We start from the raw sequence: 20,133 nt of genomic DNA on the forward strand, positions 1-20,133 counted from the left end.
TCACTTCAAGGACAAAGGAAGTAGCCAAAAACCTACCACTTCCACACGGAATGGGAGGAGAACACCTTGTTTACTTCAAGGACAAAAGAAGTAGCTAAAAACCTACCACTTCCGCACGGAATGGGAGGAGAACACCTAGTTCACTTCAAGGACAAAAGAAGTAGCCAAAAACCTACCACCTCCGCACGGAATGGGAGGAGAACACCTTGTTCACTTCAAGGACAAACAAATAGCCAAAAACTTACTACTTCCACATGGAATGGGAGGAGAACACCTTGTCACTTCAAGGACAAAGGAAGTAGCCAAAAACCTACCACTTCCGTACGGAATGGTAGGAGAACACCTTGTTCACTTCAAGGACAAATGAATAGCCAAAAACCTACCACTTCCACACAGAATGGGAGAACACCTTGTTTACTTCAAGGACAAAAGAAGTAGCTAAAAACCTACCACTTCCGTACGGACTGGTAGGAGAACACCTTGTTCACTTCAAGGACAAATAAGTAGCCAAAAACCTACCACCTCCGCAGGGAATGGGAGGAGAACACCTTGTTCACTTCAAGGACAAAGGAAGTAGCCAAAAACCTACCACTTCCACACAGAATGGGAGGAGAACACCTTGTTCACTTCAAGGACAAAGGAAGTAGCCAAAAACCTACCACTTCCACACGGAATGGGAGGAGAACACCTTGTTCACTTCAAGGACAAAGGAAGTAGCCAAAAACTTACCACTTCCACATGGAATGGGAGGAGAACACCTTGTTCACTTCAAGGACAAAAGAAGTAGCCAAAAACCTACCACTTCCACACGTAATGGGAGGAGAACTCATTGTTCACTTTTTTACTTAAGTCCTCGACATATTTTGCAATCAATCCAAAATACGACAAACATGGCAACATGTTGCAAGAAAATGTACCACAAGCTACCCAGCATGCCTTTTGGTGGGAATATATGTTTTTGTTTTGGCACGGGTATTGCACATGCATTTGCGTGCCCACATGGTGCAATCAGTAGGTTATTTTGTGCGTCGTTTGTTGATGTGTTGTGTTGTTTGGATGGCTATTTTGTAGGAGCTACATTTTGCATCTGATTTTTTCAGCGACTCAAGCATGTCACACATGGTAGTTAGCGCATGTGGGGGGGTAGTATACCAAGCGGAAAGTTGAGGAGAGGGCGGTATCGAACATCCACCAACTATGTGACATCATCGTGTAGGAGTGAAAATAATAACCCAGCTTTGGTTTATCCTTTTTTAGACAATGTACATCATTCATTCTTATTGAAAGCAAACTGGCAGGTACTGCATGTGGATAGGCGCTGGTATCTGTCAGGAGTGACAAGCTGGTGCAATACGTGACTCTACTGCCAGGCTGCTCTTGTTTCGACATGTTTCCATTGTTTTCATTTTTGCTTTATTTATATCAGTCTTTTTTTTTTTTTTGCATTGCAGTTGTGCTGCTCCTGTTAGTGAATGCAACAATATCATACAGTAGCGCTTCTACCTGTTGTTTCTTGATATTTGGGTGTTACTATGGAAAGTTTGTCCACCAGGGAGGGGACGCACACACACACGCTCATACATTCACACAGCTATAAAGTTACTCAACAGGAAGGAAACGTGACAACAGGAAGCACTTTAACAATCCTGCTCTCTAACTCTATTTATGTCGGTATGTGGTGTGTGTATATCTAAGTGCACTGTATGAAGAGTAATGTAAATAACTCAGTACCTCCCGCATGTTATGCCTCCGGCGGTGTCTGTTTCAGCGTTTGTCGCACAAACAAACATATTAGCATATCTACTAGACAGAGAGAGTCATGTGATCATAGAGATGGTCATCAGGGAGACAGATGCTGCTGGCTTTTTCGAGAGTGGGGAGGGTTTGGTCCTTTGCTCCATCTTGTGACAGCTGGCATTTGTGCAAGGATTTTATAGGGTTTTTTTTTTGCTTTTTACCTGCCTCAACCTGCAATAGCAGTGTTAGAGCTCCTATTTGAGACTTTGGCCTTTTGTACATGGCAGCTCACTCAGATAGAGACATTTGTACTTTAGTACATTTGTACCATTTGTGTTTTTCATCTTGATTGTTAATAGCAAATTATTCATTCTATTATTGTTACTTGTATTGTATATTTCTTAGATAACTTCTGAGTGGTAAGTTGCTGTGTGATGATTTTAGTGTTCTTTGTAAGATGACACCTTGAGTCAGACTGTATTGAGTAATGACCTCCGGCCATTGTGAGCACACTGATAGCTTGTGATTGGCTCCAGTCAACAAAAGAGTTACCGAGGTAAAGAAGATGTCATGAGATTGGAACATAGCCATAAATTAGCTGTTCCAAGTTAAAGAAAAAAGTAGCTGCCTATACATACATATATCATGTATTGGTGATCGGCAGGCAAAGCAGGAAGGAGTATTCTCCTAATTTCAAAAATGACAAAAGTATGTGGCTGCTTCTGAACTGTAATTGAACCTGAGGAAAATGTTCAATCAAAACATATTTTTTGTGCATTGAAGAATCCAAGTGAACGACCTAATTGTTGAAGTTGATGGAATTATTCATTATAAACTTAACAATAGGTTTGAAACCGAGTGGAGAGGCAGGGCAAAGTAAGAAGCCAAAAAAAATACCACTTCCACACGGTATGTGAGGATATATTTTTTTCACTATGTCATGTCGGACTGGCAGCAAGTTAAGGTAATGTAAATTACTGACTGCACGTGATCAGAATACTACATTTGACTTTTTTTTGTCCAATAATACACCATACCATGAAACGCAGCGCTGCATGGTGGTCGAGTGATTAGCACGCAGGTCTCACAGCTAGGATTCGATTCCACCCTAGGCCCTCTCTGTGCAGAGTTTGCATGTTCTCCCCGTGCATGCGTGGGTTTTCTCCGGGTATTCCGGTTTCCTCCCACATTCCAAAAGCATGCTAGGTTAATTGGCGACTCCAAATTGTCCATAGGTATGAATGTGAGTGTGAATGGTTGTTTGTCTATATGTGCCCTGTGATTGGCTGGCGACCAGTCCAGGGTGTACCCCGCCTCTCACCTGAAGACAGCTGGGCAACCCTTGTGAGGATAAGCGGTAGAAAATGAATGAATGAATGAAACGCTATATATGGGTTACGATAGTGACCCACTGGGATCCAGCATCTTTTTAGATACCCCTGAAATGAGTAGGATCAGTCCCCTTTCGATAGAGAATGGCGCTTTCTTTACTTTTGGCCTTTGACCCTATGTGTAGGTATTCACCACCTACTGTAACGAAGACTATGATCGACGCAACGATGACGTGGACCCCATGGCTGCCTCGGCCGAGTACGAGCTGGAGAAGCGTGTGGAGAAGCTGGATCTATTTCCTGTTGAGCTGGAGAAAGGTGAACATCCACACACATCTGAGTCACTCAGACAGGCCTCTTATGTAACACACACACACACTGACAAGTGGACATACATCATCTGTTGGCTAAAATCTCCATTATCCTATTATGGGATTAAAGTTAGTGGGGATTAGCCTAATTAGGGTGGTGTAATTGTGGAGGGTGATGGATTTGAACTAGCACCCACCCTTGATGCCTTTGCACACAGAGTGTAACATTTTAAAGCAATATATATATAGCCAGTTTTTGTTATTGTTTTGTATTTCGGTACTTGTACTGACGTGATATTGTACTGTATGTCTCTGTGTCTCTTAGACAGTGACGGTCTAGGAATCAGTATCATTGGCATGGGTGCAGGAGCAGATATGGGTCTGGAGAAACTGGGCATCTTTGTTAAGACCGTCACCGATGGCGGAGCTGCACACCGTGATGGGAGGTAAATGCATCTTTTTTTTGGTCAGCTGAAAAGTAGAACCAATATGGTAGGTTTAGAAAATTTGAGGAAAGAGCAGTTTTCTGCTCATAAGATGCTTGTTTCTTGCTTGTCATGTATAATGAAATTTCATCAGAGGCTAAAAGCTTCATTGTGTTTCGCCTAAAAGGTTTTTCTGGCCTTTTGAGTTCACAAGTCCTTACACGTCACACAATATTGCTGAGATACTGCCAACACAAAACCATTAGACTTCAACCTCTTTCATCTGTATGTTGCTGGGAGTAACAGTGTTAGAAATACTTTCATCTTCGGTCCACCCACTAAATTTATGGAGAAAAACAGATTTGTACACATACAAGCAACGCCAGACTATATGCCGCATATGTTCACATCATAAAGTGGCATATTGTAGCATGACTAGCTTGTCAATCCATTGGAAATTGCAGGAAGTCTTTATTCTTTATTCTTACAAGTTACCCTTAAATCATCACACAGCAACTTAACACCCCAAAGTTGCCAAGAAAAATACAATACAAGTATCAATACGGGTTTAAAATAAAAATAACTCTTTTAATGGCTTCCATTATGCATTTGATCCCCGATAAGTATTTCATTGGAAATGGTTGACAGGGGAGAGGGAGCCGGAGGAACCTTTCTCTGGGCTCTGGCCTTCTCTGGTTCCCTCTGGTGGACAGGGGTAGATGAATGAATATTTGCAGTGTCGAAATGTTATTGGTACTTGTATTGTATATTTCTTAGATAACTTCTGAGTGGTAAGTTGCTGTGTGATGATTTTAGCATTCTTTGTAAGATGACACTGTGAGTCAGACTGTATTGAGTAATGATTGCGATTGTGAGTACACTGACAGCTTGTGATTGGCTCCAGCCAACGAAAGAGCTACCGAGGTAAAGGAGATGTCATGAGATTGGAACATAGCCATAAATTAGCTGTTCCAAGTTAAAGAAAAAAGTAGCGGCCTATACATACATATATCATGTATTGGTGATTGGCAGGCAAAGCAGGAAGGAGTATTCTCCTGATTTCAAAAATGACAAAAGTATGTGGCTGCTTCTGAACTGTAATTGAACCTGAGGAAAATGTTCAATCAAAACCTATTTTTTGTGCTTTGAAGAATCCAAGTGAACGACCTAATTGTTGAAGTTGATGGAACGAGCCTGGTTGGTGTGACTCAGAGCTTTGCAGCTTCTGTCCTTCGCAACACATCTGGCACTGTCAGGTATGCAACACATTTATCCACTGTCTGGTATGAACATCATGTCTACTTTTTTTTAGTAATGCCGATAGCTGACATTTTAATGTGTGTAACTGATGAAATATTTCTTGTAGGCCTGTCAAGACCAGGCAGATTATTTTCATGGTTAAGTTGTGATGCATCAGTACAATCATGCAGGACTGTACAATTATGCTTGCTATGTTCATTCATTCATTCATTTTGTACCACTTAGAGAGGCGGGGTACACCCTGGACTGGTCGCCAGCCAATCACAAGGCACATATAGACAAACAACCATTCACACTCACATTCATACCTATGGACAATTTGGAGTCGCCAACCTAGCATGTTTTTGGAATGTGGGAGGAGAAAACCAATGCATGCACGGGGAGAACATGCAAACTGCACACAGAGCGTGGCTAGCTGTGTGGCCTGTGTGCAAATGCTTGTTTTATTGCAATAAATGATCCAGAGGAGTAATCAGTATTTTTCCAGAGTGGTCTCCACCATGCTTAAAAAGTAGGCTACTGCAATGTTTCTGAGACTCTATTGCGCTAAAAGGCACTCTCATCACACACCATCAAACAAAAATGTTGTACAATTGGCTACAGGTGGATACACAGCTAAAGTCTAACAATGCAAACTTTGGCCCAAAAAGCACTGTTATTCTAACACAGTGGGACGCATACTCCATGCATCCATTTTATTCAGTGTGTGGAATCAAACTATGGAATGGATTGAGTAAGACCCTCAAACAATGCACAATTCAAGAAACAATACAAGCAGTTGATGTCTTGACACGGTCATTCATTCATTTTCCTCACGAGGCTTGCGGGGGTGCTGGAGCCTATCCCAGCTGTCTTCGGGCGAGAGGCGGGGTACACCCTGGACTGGTCGCCAGCCAATCACAGGGCACATATAGACAAACAACCATTCACACTCACATTCAGCCAATTAACCTAGCATGTTTTTGGAATATGGGAGGAAACCGTAGTACCCGGAGAAAACCCACGCATGCATGGGGAGAACATGCAAACTGAGATGGAATTGAACCCTGGTCTCCTAGCTGTGAGGTCTGTGCACTAACCACTAGACCGCCATATCACTATATTGACAGTTACTATGGTACCCATTATGTCATTGTATGGTCATATCGGTACTTCGGTACGTGACAAATAAATACATTTAAACTATATTAGGAAAGCAGGAAGTGAACAAATGTAACAGTTACTGTTTGTAAAAGTACCAGATGGAGGGGTAGGATTTAATAAGCTTTGCTTCTTCCTACTCCTTTTTGGACATGTGGAACTGTGAATTGGTTATGTGATGCATTCAATTGTAATCTGATGCATGTTCAAATGAAATAAAACCATTATTACTCAAGATCGGAGGCGTTCAGGAGGCATTAGAGTGACCAAGTGCCTGAGCCACTCCATCTAGCTCCTCTCAATAAGGAGCAGCAGCAGTTTTGCTACCTTTAGCTTCTCACCAGGCATCCTAAAGGGAAAACCTAATGCTTGTACACGCGATCTTGTCCTTTCGGTCATAACCCAAACTCATGACCATAGGTGAGAGTAGAACGTAGGCCCACATACTGAATGGTATAATCTTAAAATTTTGTAAAAAGGCTAAAAAAGTAAAGATAATTGTGCATCTTTTGTGATTTCAAACAAAACAATGCTGTCTAATGTATTATCTGTGCACTCACTTGTTGATGCCAATGAATTTCCAGGTTTGTGATTGGTCGGGAGAAGCCAGGAGAGCAGAGTGAAGTGGCTCAGCTGATCCAGCAAACTCTGGAACAGGAGAGATGGCAGCGAGAGATGATGGAGCAGCGATACAAGCAGTACATGGACGAGGATGAGGAGGTAAAACTATTGATCTTTGCCAGTGATGAGACAAAATGTCGTATTTACTCTACTGGGAAGACTCCGCTACAAGATTTGGAAACGGGTGTGTGGGGATTGTTGTCCATTCATGTGGAAGAACATTTGTGAGGTCACAGGTCACGGATGGCTCAATCCCAGAATCCCGGAGGTGTTTGGAGGGGTTTGAGGTCAAGGCGCCTTCCACTAGGAAATGTGTAGTGTGTGTTGCCTGCAGCAATTCCATATGTAGTCCAGCTTCTCCACCTGGTGGTCGCAGAGAGAAATGTCCACTTTCCTTCATTTGGACATATTTTTAATTTAGATTCTTCTGGTTTGATGCAATATTTTGTCCAGCCATCCATTTTCATTACTGATTGTCCTCACTAGGGACACGGGGCATGCTGGAGCCTATCCAAATGGCTAACTATCATGCATTTTAATGCTATATACAATATATAATATTTAAGGATGTCCTATAATTATAGGTACTGATAATTATAATAAAACACATATGTTTTCATTCAACCACAGGCGATATGTCATGTTACACATATTGGTATCGGCTGATATTGGTATCGTAAATTGAGAGTTGGACCATAGCTTTGTATTATAGTTATTATTATAATTACTAGTGTTGTTAGTTGGATTTCTTTTCTCCCTTAATAAGATAAGATAAGATATGCCTTTATTTGTCCCTCAGTGGGGAAATTTGCATTGCACAGCAGCAAGAGAACAGAATCAGTTAAGCAGTACAAAATACACAATATAAAAAATAAACAATATAAACAACCCAAGTGTTAACAAATTAACAATTTTACCCAGAGTTACATACAAATACAGTTTGCAAGATAATATGAAATATGAGATGAAATATATGACCAGTCTATACACTATCTTGCTAGTGAGTTTATATGAGGCATTATAAAAATACTGCACTTGGAATTAGTAATATATATAAAGTAATATATTGTACTTAGAGCTTAATATTGCACGCAGAGCTTGATCAGATACTGCACAGTGAATGGAGTCTGGAATAACTATACTGAATATAAAAACAAAGAATTGCACAGGACCTCACAGCTAGGAGACCAGGGTTCAATTCCACCCTCGGCCATTTCTGGCATGTTTTCCCTGTGCATCCGTGGGTTTTCTCCGGGTACTCCAGTTTCCTCCCACATTCCAAAAACATGCTAGGTTAATTGGCGACTCCAAATTGTCCATAGGTATGAATGTGAGTGTGAATGGTTGTTTGCCAATATGTGCCCTGTGATTGGCTGGCGACCAGTCCAGGGTGTGATGTAATGTGATATTGATATCATACCTGCAGACAGGCGAGTATGCAACAGATGAAGAGGAGGAGATGAGTCCCATGTTTCCAAACTCTATTGAGGTTTTTGACCTGGCGGAGCACCAGGACTCTTTGTCTCCAGTGGAGCTGGACCCTGAGAAGCTGACCCATAAATTTAAAGAGGTAACGTACAGTACATTTGACCTTTTTATTTGAGATCCCGAGTGAAGTTTATAACATTAATGGTACAGATACAGTATATTGATTTTTGTTTTGTGCCGTTTGACTAACAAATCCTTCAAACAACAGAGAACCTTTATACTTACACATGTTTTCAACCATCTCCATCTACTGGCAGCTTCAGATCAAACACGCAGTCACGCAGGCGGAGGTCCAGCTGCTGAAGAGAAAGGTAGGACCACACTACACTTAATCTTAACAATTGTACAGCAGATCCCCACTATTAGTGAGGGTTATGTTCCATTTCCACCCACGATCCCCTGCCATAAAAACTCAACATAAATCTAATCATAATCATATCATAAATCTATGATGTTGTCTCGATCAATTGTGGTGCTTGTCTCACCGAACACTAAACATTACTGACACCTCGTGACCAGTGTAGAATACTATACGTCTTTGAATACATCTTCAGAATACCTGTGTTTGAGCTCATTTAGGCAAAAAAATCTGTTAATATGACTGAAATATGCATATATTTGACTAATAATAGGCTGTATTTAACAATGAAACAGCATGATATATGATTTGTTTTTTAATATATGATAGAGTGAAGCCGCAAAATGGTTTATCCATTTATCCATTTTTGGAGGGAAAAAATATATTTCTTTATTCTTTTGCCAAAAATGTGCAAATTTTGCAAATGCTGTACAATGAAACCAGCTTAAGTCGACCACCCGTTTAAAATGTATTACTTGCTAATTTTTATTACAACATACTTGGCTGTGCATTTTTGTCGACTAAAACTTTCTACAGAGTCAGGCAAAATAATGTGACACATTTGTAGGTTAAATAAAAGGCAAATAAAGTAAAGATACAAAAAAAGTGTTTTTATTTTATTTTTTAACTTTTTTATTTTAAAGTACATACATATAATGCCATTCTGTTTCATTATGTTTTAAAAATGAAATCAGTTCTGGCGGTGCAAGGTCGGTCGGTTGATTTTGGTTTCAATGCAGATCCAGTAGCTCTGAAGTTGGTAACCCATAACAAGATGGTGTTTCCAGCTGGTACGGGATCATGTCTACCAAGATTGAAGTGCAAATGGAACGCTCGTTGTGTTGCAGTTACAGATTCGTTTGTTTTGACTTGATACGGCGGACATCGCTTTTCCCCTGCTCGGCGCAGATTTTTTCTGCGCACACGGATTATTGGTGGACGTTAAGAATGGCCGGTTGGTGGATGCTTTAACATTTTAGCACAGGCCCCCGTCCTGCGGTACGGGGGCCAGCGCTGCTCACAATCGGAGGGCGACGACTTCCAGCGCCTCTTCAAGGAGTTTCCCAGCCTCACCAGCCCCCACCTTCTCCGCCCTCTCTGCCAAGCATGGTGTGGAACACCACATTGACACCACTGGCCCACCCGTCCACGCCAGAGCCCGTCGCCTCGACCCCGCAAAGTTGGCAGTCGCCAAGTCAGAGTTCACCAATATGGAGCGCTTGGGCAGTGTCCGCTGTTCTGACAGCCCGTGGGCGTCCCCCCTCCATATCGTGCCCAAGGCAGACGGCGGCTTCCGTCCATGTGGGGATTACCGCCGCCTCAATGATGCTACCACGCCTGACCGCTACCCTGTTCCCCATGTCCAAGACTTTTCGGCGCACCTTGCGGGCTGCACCATCTTTTCGAAGGTTGATTTGGTGCGGGTTTTCTCCCAAATTCGACACTCCGCCTCAGACTCCAGTTCTTCGGCGCTTCACTGGTTGGCAGCAACTGAAAAAGAAACAAAAACAATGGCATTATAAAGAAACAAAGCAAAACGGCATTATATGTACTTTTCCAAAATAAAAACACCTTTTTGTTTCTTTACTTTATTTGCCTTTTATTTAACCTACAAATGTGTCACATCATTTTGCCTGACCCTGTATAAAAATCAGTCCATGTGTGTAGTATCGTGAACGTCATCATTATTGATAAGCAGCAAACAACAAACAGCAACATTACCATCTAGTTTTCAGCGTTACAACCTGCACTCAGTGACTTCCTGTTCAGTGCAAAGTTTCAACAATCTCACATCCTTTATTATCGTCCAGTTCTATGATGTCTCTGTCGAAAGTGACAAATGTACAAGCAGTGCCTGGTTTTCGATTTCATCCTCTTCAGACCGAGAGATGTCAACATAAATGGGTTGCACAGGGGACATGCATCCAATACAGCCTCAATTCACCTCCCCCGCATTACCTTACACAACCCTGCCTTTTCCCCCAGTTGGCTCATGCGGAGCAGGATAAATTGCGTTGGCGAATGGAGCGTGCCCAGCTGGAACAAAGCATCCGGGACAGTAAAGAGAGGATGGAGAAACTGGAGGGTTACTGGATGGAGGCCCAGTCCCTGTGTAAGGTAATTCATTATTATTATTATTACATTAAAGCAGGTAAGTATCTGACATGCATGGACTTAAATCTCAGCAGGTTTTGTTTTATGATGTGTGTTTCTTTTCAGGCAGTGGATGAACACCTGAAAGAAACCCAGGCTCAGTATCAGACTTTAGAGAGGAAATACAGCAAAGCCAAGAGAATGATTAAAGAATATCAGCAGAAGTAAGGAGAGAAAGACACAATAAAGGCTATTGAGAAATGTTCTTCACCTGTGTGTGTGTGTTTTTGCGTGCCATGCAGGGAGATTGAGTACCTGAAGAAGGAGACTGCTCAGCGTCAAGAAGGAGAAGCAAGTGAGGCCTCACACAAAGAGGAGGCGGACAACTTGCAGGAAAAGGTGAGTCAATTTCCACATTGTCTTGACATTCTCACACAAAAAAGTACAGCTTATATTAAAATTATTGTTTGTTTTACTGTTCGGATTTATTGTCATACATTCATAGAGTCAAGACCCCAAAATGTCTCTGTTTAACATACTTAATAATAGCTAATTTACTTCTAGTTACAGTACAGCATCGCCAAATTGGTACTCAACATGTCAGGTGGTAAGTTTGTGGTACTTGTGGGTGATCTGGCCTTAATTCATTCAATCCCAGACATTTTCAGTACTGGTCTTTCAAGGCACACAGAATAGTGTGTTCAATGGCTATATAAACATTGAACCTACCAATAGAAAGATTAGACTCCCATCTTTCATCAGGAAAAAAAAGCTTATCTCTACGTTGTTCCGTTCTTTGTTAATAAGTAGTGGAACATAGGTAAATTTCTGGAAAATATCAGCTCCCGACTAAAAAAGGAAGCGCTTTTTGTGAAAAGATACATTTCAAGCATAACTTCGATACAAATATTTTTTGCTTTTGTGACAGCTTAAGTAGGCTGCACGGCGGACGAGTGGTTAGCACGCAGGTCTCACAGCTAGGAGACCCGAGTTCAATTCCACCCTCGGCCATCTCTGTGTGGAGTTTGCATGTTCTCCCCGTGCATGTGTGGGTTTTCTCCGGGTACTCCGGTTTCCTCCCACATTCCAAAAACATGCTAGGTTAATTGGCAACTCCAAATTGTCCATAGGTATGAATGTGAGTGTGAATGGTTGTTTGTCTATATGTGGCCTCTGATTGGCTGGCGACCAGTCCAGGGTGTACCCCGCCTCTCTCGCCCGAAGACAGCTGGGATAGGCTCCAGCACCCCTGAGGATAAGCGGTAGAAAATGAATGAATGAATGAATGACAGCTTAAATATCCAAACATCTACGTATACCACAACATAAACAACACAAAACATGCATTTTTACATCCAAATAACTATTTACTTACAAATACAACAACATATACTATTTACAATTTTCACATTTGGAACTGAATTTTGTGTGTGCGTCTGTGTGTGCATGCGCATGACTGAGTCCTTCCATCTGAGGAGAAGCTTGAAATTCAGTAACTGGATGTAAAATGGATGTTTACGCTCTAAAAGCTTGCTTATTTGCCTTTGCCTTATTGGCCTTTTTGTAGGATTCCAATGTGCAGTGACAATGTGCGTGTGTCACGCATACTTGAGCCATCATGTGCACATGTTTTAGATCACTTAAGGGTCCTCTACGGAAGAGCACTGTATTAAAACTTCTTTCTGCCTTACATGACAGAAGGTTTATTTCAGAAAAAAGCTTGTTCACAAATACTTATGTAAGAGACAAGAAGTTACACTTCTAGGTAATAAGGATGCATATATAGCAACACGAGGATCCCACAGGTAAATGTTCAGAATTACACCAACAACAACACCTTGGAAATATTAATATTTCCCAAGGAAATTAAATGTAGATATGCAGTAAGTTTCAGGAAAATATCAGTTCCCAACTAACAAGCATAACTTTCACTGATACAACCGCTTATCCTCACAAGGGTCGCGGGGGTGCTGGTGCTATCCCAGCTGTCTTCAGGTACACCCTGGACTGGTGGCCAGCCAATCACAGGGCACATATAGACAAACAACCATTCACACTCACATTCATACCTATGGACAATTTGGAGTCACCAATTAACCTAGCATGTTTTTGGAATGTGGGAGGAAACCGGAGTACCCGGAGAAAACCCACGCATGCATGGGGAGAACATGAGATGGCCGAGGGTGGAATTGAACTCGGGTCTCCTAGCTGTGTGACCTGCATGCTAACCACTCGACTGTGTTTAACAATGTTATTTTATCCAAGAATCTCATGCAAGTTTGGTTAGTGAACAGGTTCCATTCCATTCCCATTGAAATGCTATTTTTTCTGCAGATTACTGACCTGGAGACCCAAGTGGATGCCTTGAAACCCCCCCAACCTTCCTAGACGGCTCGCAGCAGAGCTTTGCATCCACACCGGCGGGCTGTAGCTCAGCCAACCACTCACGGCCCGGGCAGGAAGGAGGTACTGTAGAAAAACTTGACAATTGCAGCGCAGAACAAACACAAAGAAGAAGAAGAAGAAGAAGAGAGTGACATGCAAAGAAGGAAGATATAGAGAGAGATGATGCGCTTTGTGTCACACCTACAATCTTCCTTGTGTGTCTTCCTGGCAACCCGGCTTGGCAATCAACACATTCAACACCCCCCCCCCCCCTTTTACAGTATAGACGATTAATTTTGTCCTCCCCGGTTGTCCAATGTGTCCTATGGGGAGCATGTCAGACACAGGCTTGTCACTAAGTGCTTTATAGGGTGACAGAGGCACGGACGCTGACCAAGTGTGGTTGTGCACGGCAGTTAGACTGAAATATGCACAGCCAGAGCAAACATATGACAAGTGCCCCGCTGCAGAACTTCAACTAACACATTCTGACATTAAAAAAGACAAAAGGCAAAAGAAATAACAAAATTCCCCTAAGCCCACCCACCCTTCTACAGAACATACTTTTGAGTTTATATCTCCATAAGAAGGAATCAGGTAAACATTTTCATTTCTGGTATGAACGCGTGCTCACATGCTGGTTTGTAAATAGAAGTGTTAACTTAAACAAGGACTTATGGTGGATACAAAAATGTTAAAAATCACACAACCTTGATTAGGTTTTTGGTTTAAAAAAAAAAAAAAACAAGGAAAAAACTCACTGGGGATCAAATCAAATCCTATGGTTGCATGTCTTAAACAATGCATTTCATTTGGATTTGAAGTATTAAAATTGAGCATCTTGTTTCAGTATCTGCCGAAAAGTGCTGCCAATCATCTGTAGGGGTCACCTCACAGATATTTAATTTTTTTAACACACATTTGATTTTCAAAAGTGGAAATTGGTCCGTATATGCAAATGGAAAAAATTATTCATTATTCATAGATGCACCCATGAAAATGTCTACTCCCTCTCCTCCTTTAAGCCCAACTGCTAGCTTGACGTTAATGATTTCAAATCAACATTTGCAATAATATATAAAACAAGCAACAAGCATTTTATAACATTAACCCCTAAGAACCCACTTAAAGTGTCCTAAAACGTGTCCTATGACCGTGTCACAACCGTGTTATATTACTGGCGTGCTTTTATTTTGAAGGTCTGTCATGGACAGGATGTTTTGCTGAGCGGACCGGAAGCTGAACCGGAGAGGATTTGTTTTTTGTTTTAAAAGTTAAAATACGAGGACCTGTTATTAAACCGGGAGTGCGGGGACAAAATGTGGTACTTTCCGGCGAAATTGGACTTTCCGTTTGGAAAGTCATGTGACTATATAAGGATGTAGCTTCCCCAAAATGGCGGAGTGTCAGGTAAGCTAGCTCACCTCTAAGCTTATTTTGTTGGCACTAGAAGGCCGTTTTAAACAAATTTAAAAATGAAAACGCTTTAATCGAGTGTCCATTATTACAATTAATCCATTACCACTTTATTTCTTCAATGAATTCATATAAATCCAGCTACCAAAATCTTACTAAATGTGTAATGGAAAGCCGGACAGTATCAAAAACGCTAATAAGTCGCAATGCAATTTGTAACTTTCTGGGTTCTTATGGGCTAATGTTACTCATTAAAGTTACCAAGTACAGTGTTTCCCAACCTTTATTTTAAAAGTATTAAAATTGTGAATTTTGTTTCAGTATCTGCCCAAAGTGCTGCCAATATTATGTGAGGGTCACCTCACAGATTTTTTTTTTTAACACACATTTGATTTTCAAAAGTGGAAATTGGTGCGTATATGCGAGCAAATGGCAAAAAATGTATTCATCGATGCACCCATGAAAATGTCTACTCCCTCTCTTCCTTTAAGCCCAACTGCTAGCTTTCAAATCAACATTTGCAATAATATATTTTTGTGGGGCAAAAATGGAGCTCTTTGCTAGTTTTGTTCAAATCATCTTTTACAACGTGCTATGGGTCAATAAAAAACAATTGGCCTCCATTCCACATTTTGGTCCCTCGTGATGCATAGTGTTAATTTGAAATGTGCAATACAAAACCACATTTTTTAAAACATTTTCACATGAATCTGATTTATTTATCGGCTGTTTTTTTGTATCCACTTTAGGGCCGGTTGGTTATGAGGAAGGCGAACATGTTGGTGGTCCAGATTTTAGTGTTTCAACTCTTGTTGGTGAATACCCAACAGGCAAACAGGGTGTGAATAGTCTAATTTGTGCTTTTTAGAGATTCTAATTGTGTATACGTGTTGGTGTTTTATTATATGTATGTTCACATACACATCCATAGCCTCTGACTCGGGACAGTCACCTTCTAAACAAGCCAGAAATGTGTTTGGATCTCCCATCACAGAAGCTGCAATGCGGACCAGACACACATCGGAATGCTCGGTCCTTTACTTTGGGCACTACTTGAGTAGTGATGAAAAAAAAATGGACAAACTGCATCCACAACAACATATTTAGGTAGACATTAATAGTAGAGAGTTACAAGACCTGCTGTCAATGTATTTTGTTTAAATATGTAACCTACAGTTGAATTATTTATAAATGGTGCACAACAGAACAGGCTATTTTGTTGTTGTAAAGATAATATATGTGATCTGGCAGGACAACATTAAAATTTGTATATAACAAAAGTAGATTTCATCACCAGTGAGGACCTAATTTTTAAACTTGAATTATGGTTTAGTGGACAGCATTTAAATATTTTACGCGACAGTACCCGCCCCTGTCAATTAGACTCAATTAAATCTGTGAATATTTTATATTTTTCAAAATACATGCTATTGTAAAATGTTGCAAATCATTCAAACTGGAAACTTTTTTTGGGAAAAAAATGTAATCAGAACGAACGTGGGACTTGAACTAAATTTGTACAAATGTATATCATTTAAATGAGACCTATCATACTCATTTTTGGACCATTTGTATTGAGTTGTGGACTACTGTAAAGTAGCTACACACGATAGCCCACAAAACAACTTTCTAGATCTTCCAGAATCTGCACCTATTCCAGCTGTATTTTCTGCCAAAACGGTCCGTTTTAATGTATTCCACCCAAGGCCCGCCTCCAGGCACGCGGAATCTGCTGTCATTGGTCACATACCCAAAGTGCTTCCTAACTACGAACCCCACTTTCTAATTTAGAGGGTATAGGAGTTTATAATAAATGAATAAAGTCTTTGGAGAGTCTTTGATGCATCAGATTACGGCCTCAAGGACAGTTAATTAGTATAAACAGTGTTATACTGTACTAGAGACCCCGCCTCTCACCTGTTCAGCAGAGACAGGGCCCAGCTTACCTGTGACCAAGATGAGGACAAGCGGAAGAAAGGAATTATACTTTTCTTAAACTTCCCATTGAAAGTTTCCAGAAAATTGTCTATCCCTTGGCAATCCAAGCAGACCTAATTGTTTTTTTTAAAAAGGTAGAATATTTGAATGCTGTGATTGAAATGGTATTTAATTAACATTAGTCATTGGATAGGATATTTAACTGCATTTAAAAGTGGACATACTGATCCATATATGCTCATGTAGCTTACTGACATGCAACAATGGTAACATTTGGATGAATAATGAAATCCCTGACAATTATTTCTATTTATTAACAGTTTTATTAATATTTCAATTTGTTCTTAGGCTCTAGTTTTCAAGTTTAGTAGCATAGCAAGTCAGCATAATACCTTTGGGGATTGAGCCATGGAGTTTTATAGTACTGTATTAGACTTTTTAGGGCCAGTATCATTCATGAAAATTAATATTTGAGAATTCACACGGTGATTAATGCTCTTTTCCTCCATTTCCCATTAGAAATATATTGCATAGATTGCTATCATATATGTGTGCTGGACACTACAGTCCTCCATTGTGTGTTAAATGCCTTGCTTGTTGTGGTGCAACGAGCATTTTACAACATTAACCCCTAAGAACCCACTTAAAGTGTCCTAAAACGTGTCCTATGACCCTGTCACCACCGTGTTATATTACGTGCTTTTATTTTGAAGGTCAGGATGTTTACCCCGAGTTTTGCCGAGTGGACCGGAAGCTTAACTGGAGAGGATTTGCTTTTTGTTTTAAAAGTTAAAATACGGCGACCTGTTATTAAACCGGGAGTGGGGCCGGAAAAGAAGGACAAAATACGGTACTTTCCGGCGAAATTGGACTTTCCGTTTGGAAAGTCATGTGACTATTTCAGGATGTAGCTTCCCCAAAATGGCTGCGTGTCAGGTAAGCTAGCTCACCTCTAAGCTTATTTTGTTGGCACTAGAAGGCCGTTTTAAACAAATGTAAAAATGAAAACGCTTTAATCGAGTGTCCATTATTTAATTTAATTAGTTAATTACTCTATTACTACAATATTTCTTCAATGAATTCAAAAAATAAAGCTAGCAAAATCTTACTAAATGTGTAATGGAAAGCCGGACAGTATCAAAAATGCTAATAAGTTGCAATGCAATTTGTAACTTTCTGGGTTCTTATGTGCTAATGTTACTCATTAAAGTTACCAAGTACAGTGTTTCCCAACCTTTATTTTACATAAGAAAAATGTAATGGCACACCACCAAACCAAAACTTAGCAGAAAAGGCGGATTCATTAGCAGATAGAGGTACAATGATGCACTTGTAGTGAATAAATCATAATTTTCCAACCAATTTAGTGAAATTGGATTTTTCCTGTTGCATACTGGTTGGGAATTACTGCAGTGATATATGTTGTAAAAGTCTATTTTAGGGTGACTGTCAGTAGCTGTAACTTGAGGTTTCGTTTACTCAAGGGAATGAAAGTGTGATATTTGGCTATTTCAACATGAATGAAGCTAAGCTGAACGTTAGATAATGACAAAGGAGAACAAGCGAGCCACATTTTCACCAAAAACTGAAAAATTGTGTTCTATTTTTTTCCCCTAAAACAGTGTTGTACTTTGTAGTATTATGGCTGAACGCTGAAGATATAGTTTAATAGCACAGGATAGACTTGTGTATGGGATTTGTATTATTTAGACCAACACTTCAACTGTGCTGAGATGAGCAGTTGGTTGCCAGATGTTCAAATACATCACATGACATTGTGCTAGAAAATTAGCTGCGGCAGATGGCAAACGACATCCTTTCCCTCGCCGTCTTTTTGCTTAGTTGTGTGTTTGCAACGCATGTTAGCATGCCCATGTTTCATTTATGCACAGATGAAGGGTTTTCCCTCTGGTGACATCACTGAGAAACTCCTTTTTTAATGACAAATTGATGTTTGCTTACCTGGACATGTATAATATGACCTATGCTGCACCTGAGCTTGTTTCACTTTGGTTATTTCTGCCTTGTTAAGTGTTAGCTCCTTTTGCCTTTAATGTCTCTGCATAGCTTTAACGTACTTCCACAACGTGCGTTGGATTGTAGCGTCATACACACGTACATGTCATTAGATTGTAGTCAGACTGATGCCTTCCTCCATGACACCCAAACATGAATGAATTTATGAGTAGATCTGTTGAAGGTGAATGTGTGAAGTGCCTTGCTTAAGGGTAACGACAATGATAGAACAAGCATGTGTCACCAGGGAAATTGCAGTTTTAGGTTGATATTATTTAATACTCAGGGTGGAAATATAACTGGAATTGTTTGTCCTTAGAATCACGACGAAATAGAGCCAATTGATGCTTAAATCGACATAGTATAGAGCCGATGTAAATGCAGCAATGTTACACAAACATGTGGCCGTGTATTATTATGCTTTGTTACCCAGAACTAATGTTTCTTTTTTAAAAATGTCATTAATGCTCAGCTTCTCGGAACAAGGTGATCAAATAAAAGGTGTGCCATGTAGTTTGCTCAATGAAAGCTCCTGGAGGAGTTAGTGCCAAACAGTGAGAGTGGGACAATCTTTACCTCTCTGCCTGCTTCTGTTCTTTAGTGGATGACTCCATGTTTGTCTCAACCTACACCTGTTTGTTAGCGTTTCAATAAACATCTTCAACTACAGCTACACTCTACTCTTGGCCTTTTCTTGCTGTCTGTATATACGTGTGTGTGAATGGCCAGACAGCTGTTTGTATTTTATATGTTAATTGACACACATCTGTTTATTCACTGTAGTGTGTGAAAAGACAATGTCTACATCAGGGGTCTCAAACATGCGGCCAGTGGGCCAAATGTGGGCCGCAGGACACTAGTTTGATATGAAAATTTAATGTTAGTGCGGGCCGCGCAAGTTTGATATGGATGCTGTATGGTATCATGTACCCAGAAAAAGTTATTACGTTTGATTAATGTTCATGTTAAAGGTTAAATAACTGTTAAAAGTTATCCTCCCTATTCGTGTGGAAGTGGTAAGTTTTTGGCTATTTAAGTTTAAAGGAAATAACTTGAAGGCTACCGTTTAGGTCGCTAGCTCTCTAGTTTTCGAGTTAGCATGTGTCTCAAGACCCTGCAGTTGCGCAATATGTTGTAAATAAAAAAAGTATAAATGTGACTATAGTCGTGTTTTGTCATGTCTACAGAGCTCTAATAATGCTTTGTTCATTTTAATCTGAAAAAATAATTTGTCTACCCACCAACTATATGTGGTTTCTTAAGTTTTTATTATTTGCCGTTTTATTATTCATTCATTTTCTACCGCTTTTTCCTCACGAGGGTCGCGGGGGTGCTGTCATTGATGAACAACATTTAACTTGGTCCCAAAACTGTTGGCCACAACTTTAATGGACACACAGATAATATTGTGTCTGTGTGAAGGGACAGATTAGATGATTACATTGTGTATGAATGGACCAACAATTTGCATTGTGTATGTGATTGGATGACATCTATTTACACTGTATGTGAATGGACAGACGATTGTTTACATTTTGTATGAATGGACAAACGTTACATTATGTTTGACTGGGTAAATGCTTACATGACATTATTCCCTTTTCTCATTTTTC

The 20,133-nt window shown here is 40.4% G+C and overlaps 1 protein-coding gene across 2 annotated transcripts in view; it reads left to right on the forward strand.

The window, feature by feature from the left end:
* The window catches only part of LOC131102819 (neurabin-2-like), a 39,168-nt gene extending 19,979 nt beyond the window's left edge, over positions 1-19,189 (forward strand). For both annotated transcript variants that reach the window (XM_058048382.2, XM_058048383.2), the window contains exons 6-15: positions 3,254-3,386; positions 3,705-3,825; positions 4,956-5,060; positions 6,789-6,924; positions 8,252-8,395; positions 8,571-8,624; positions 10,658-10,789; positions 10,892-10,989; positions 11,068-11,164; positions 13,100-19,189. In XM_058048382.2, the coding sequence (XP_057904365.2) occupies positions 3,254-3,386; positions 3,705-3,825; positions 4,956-5,060; positions 6,789-6,924; positions 8,252-8,395; positions 8,571-8,624; positions 10,658-10,789; positions 10,892-10,989; positions 11,068-11,164; positions 13,100-13,153 (1,074 nt within the window). In that variant the 3' untranslated portion in view covers positions 13,154-19,189. The remainder of the gene's footprint in view (positions 1-3,253; positions 3,387-3,704; positions 3,826-4,955; positions 5,061-6,788; positions 6,925-8,251; positions 8,396-8,570; positions 8,625-10,657; positions 10,790-10,891; positions 10,990-11,067; positions 11,165-13,099) is intronic.
* The last annotated feature ends 944 nt before the right edge of the window (positions 19,190-20,133 follow it).

The sequence above is a fragment of the Doryrhamphus excisus genome, linkage group LG16, assembly GCF_037039965.1.
Source record: "Doryrhamphus excisus strain RoL-2023G ecotype Guam linkage group LG16, RoL_Dexc_Guam_v1.1, whole genome shotgun sequence".
In the NCBI taxonomy this organism is placed as follows: domain Eukaryota; kingdom Metazoa; phylum Chordata; class Actinopteri; order Syngnathiformes; family Syngnathidae; genus Doryrhamphus; species Doryrhamphus excisus.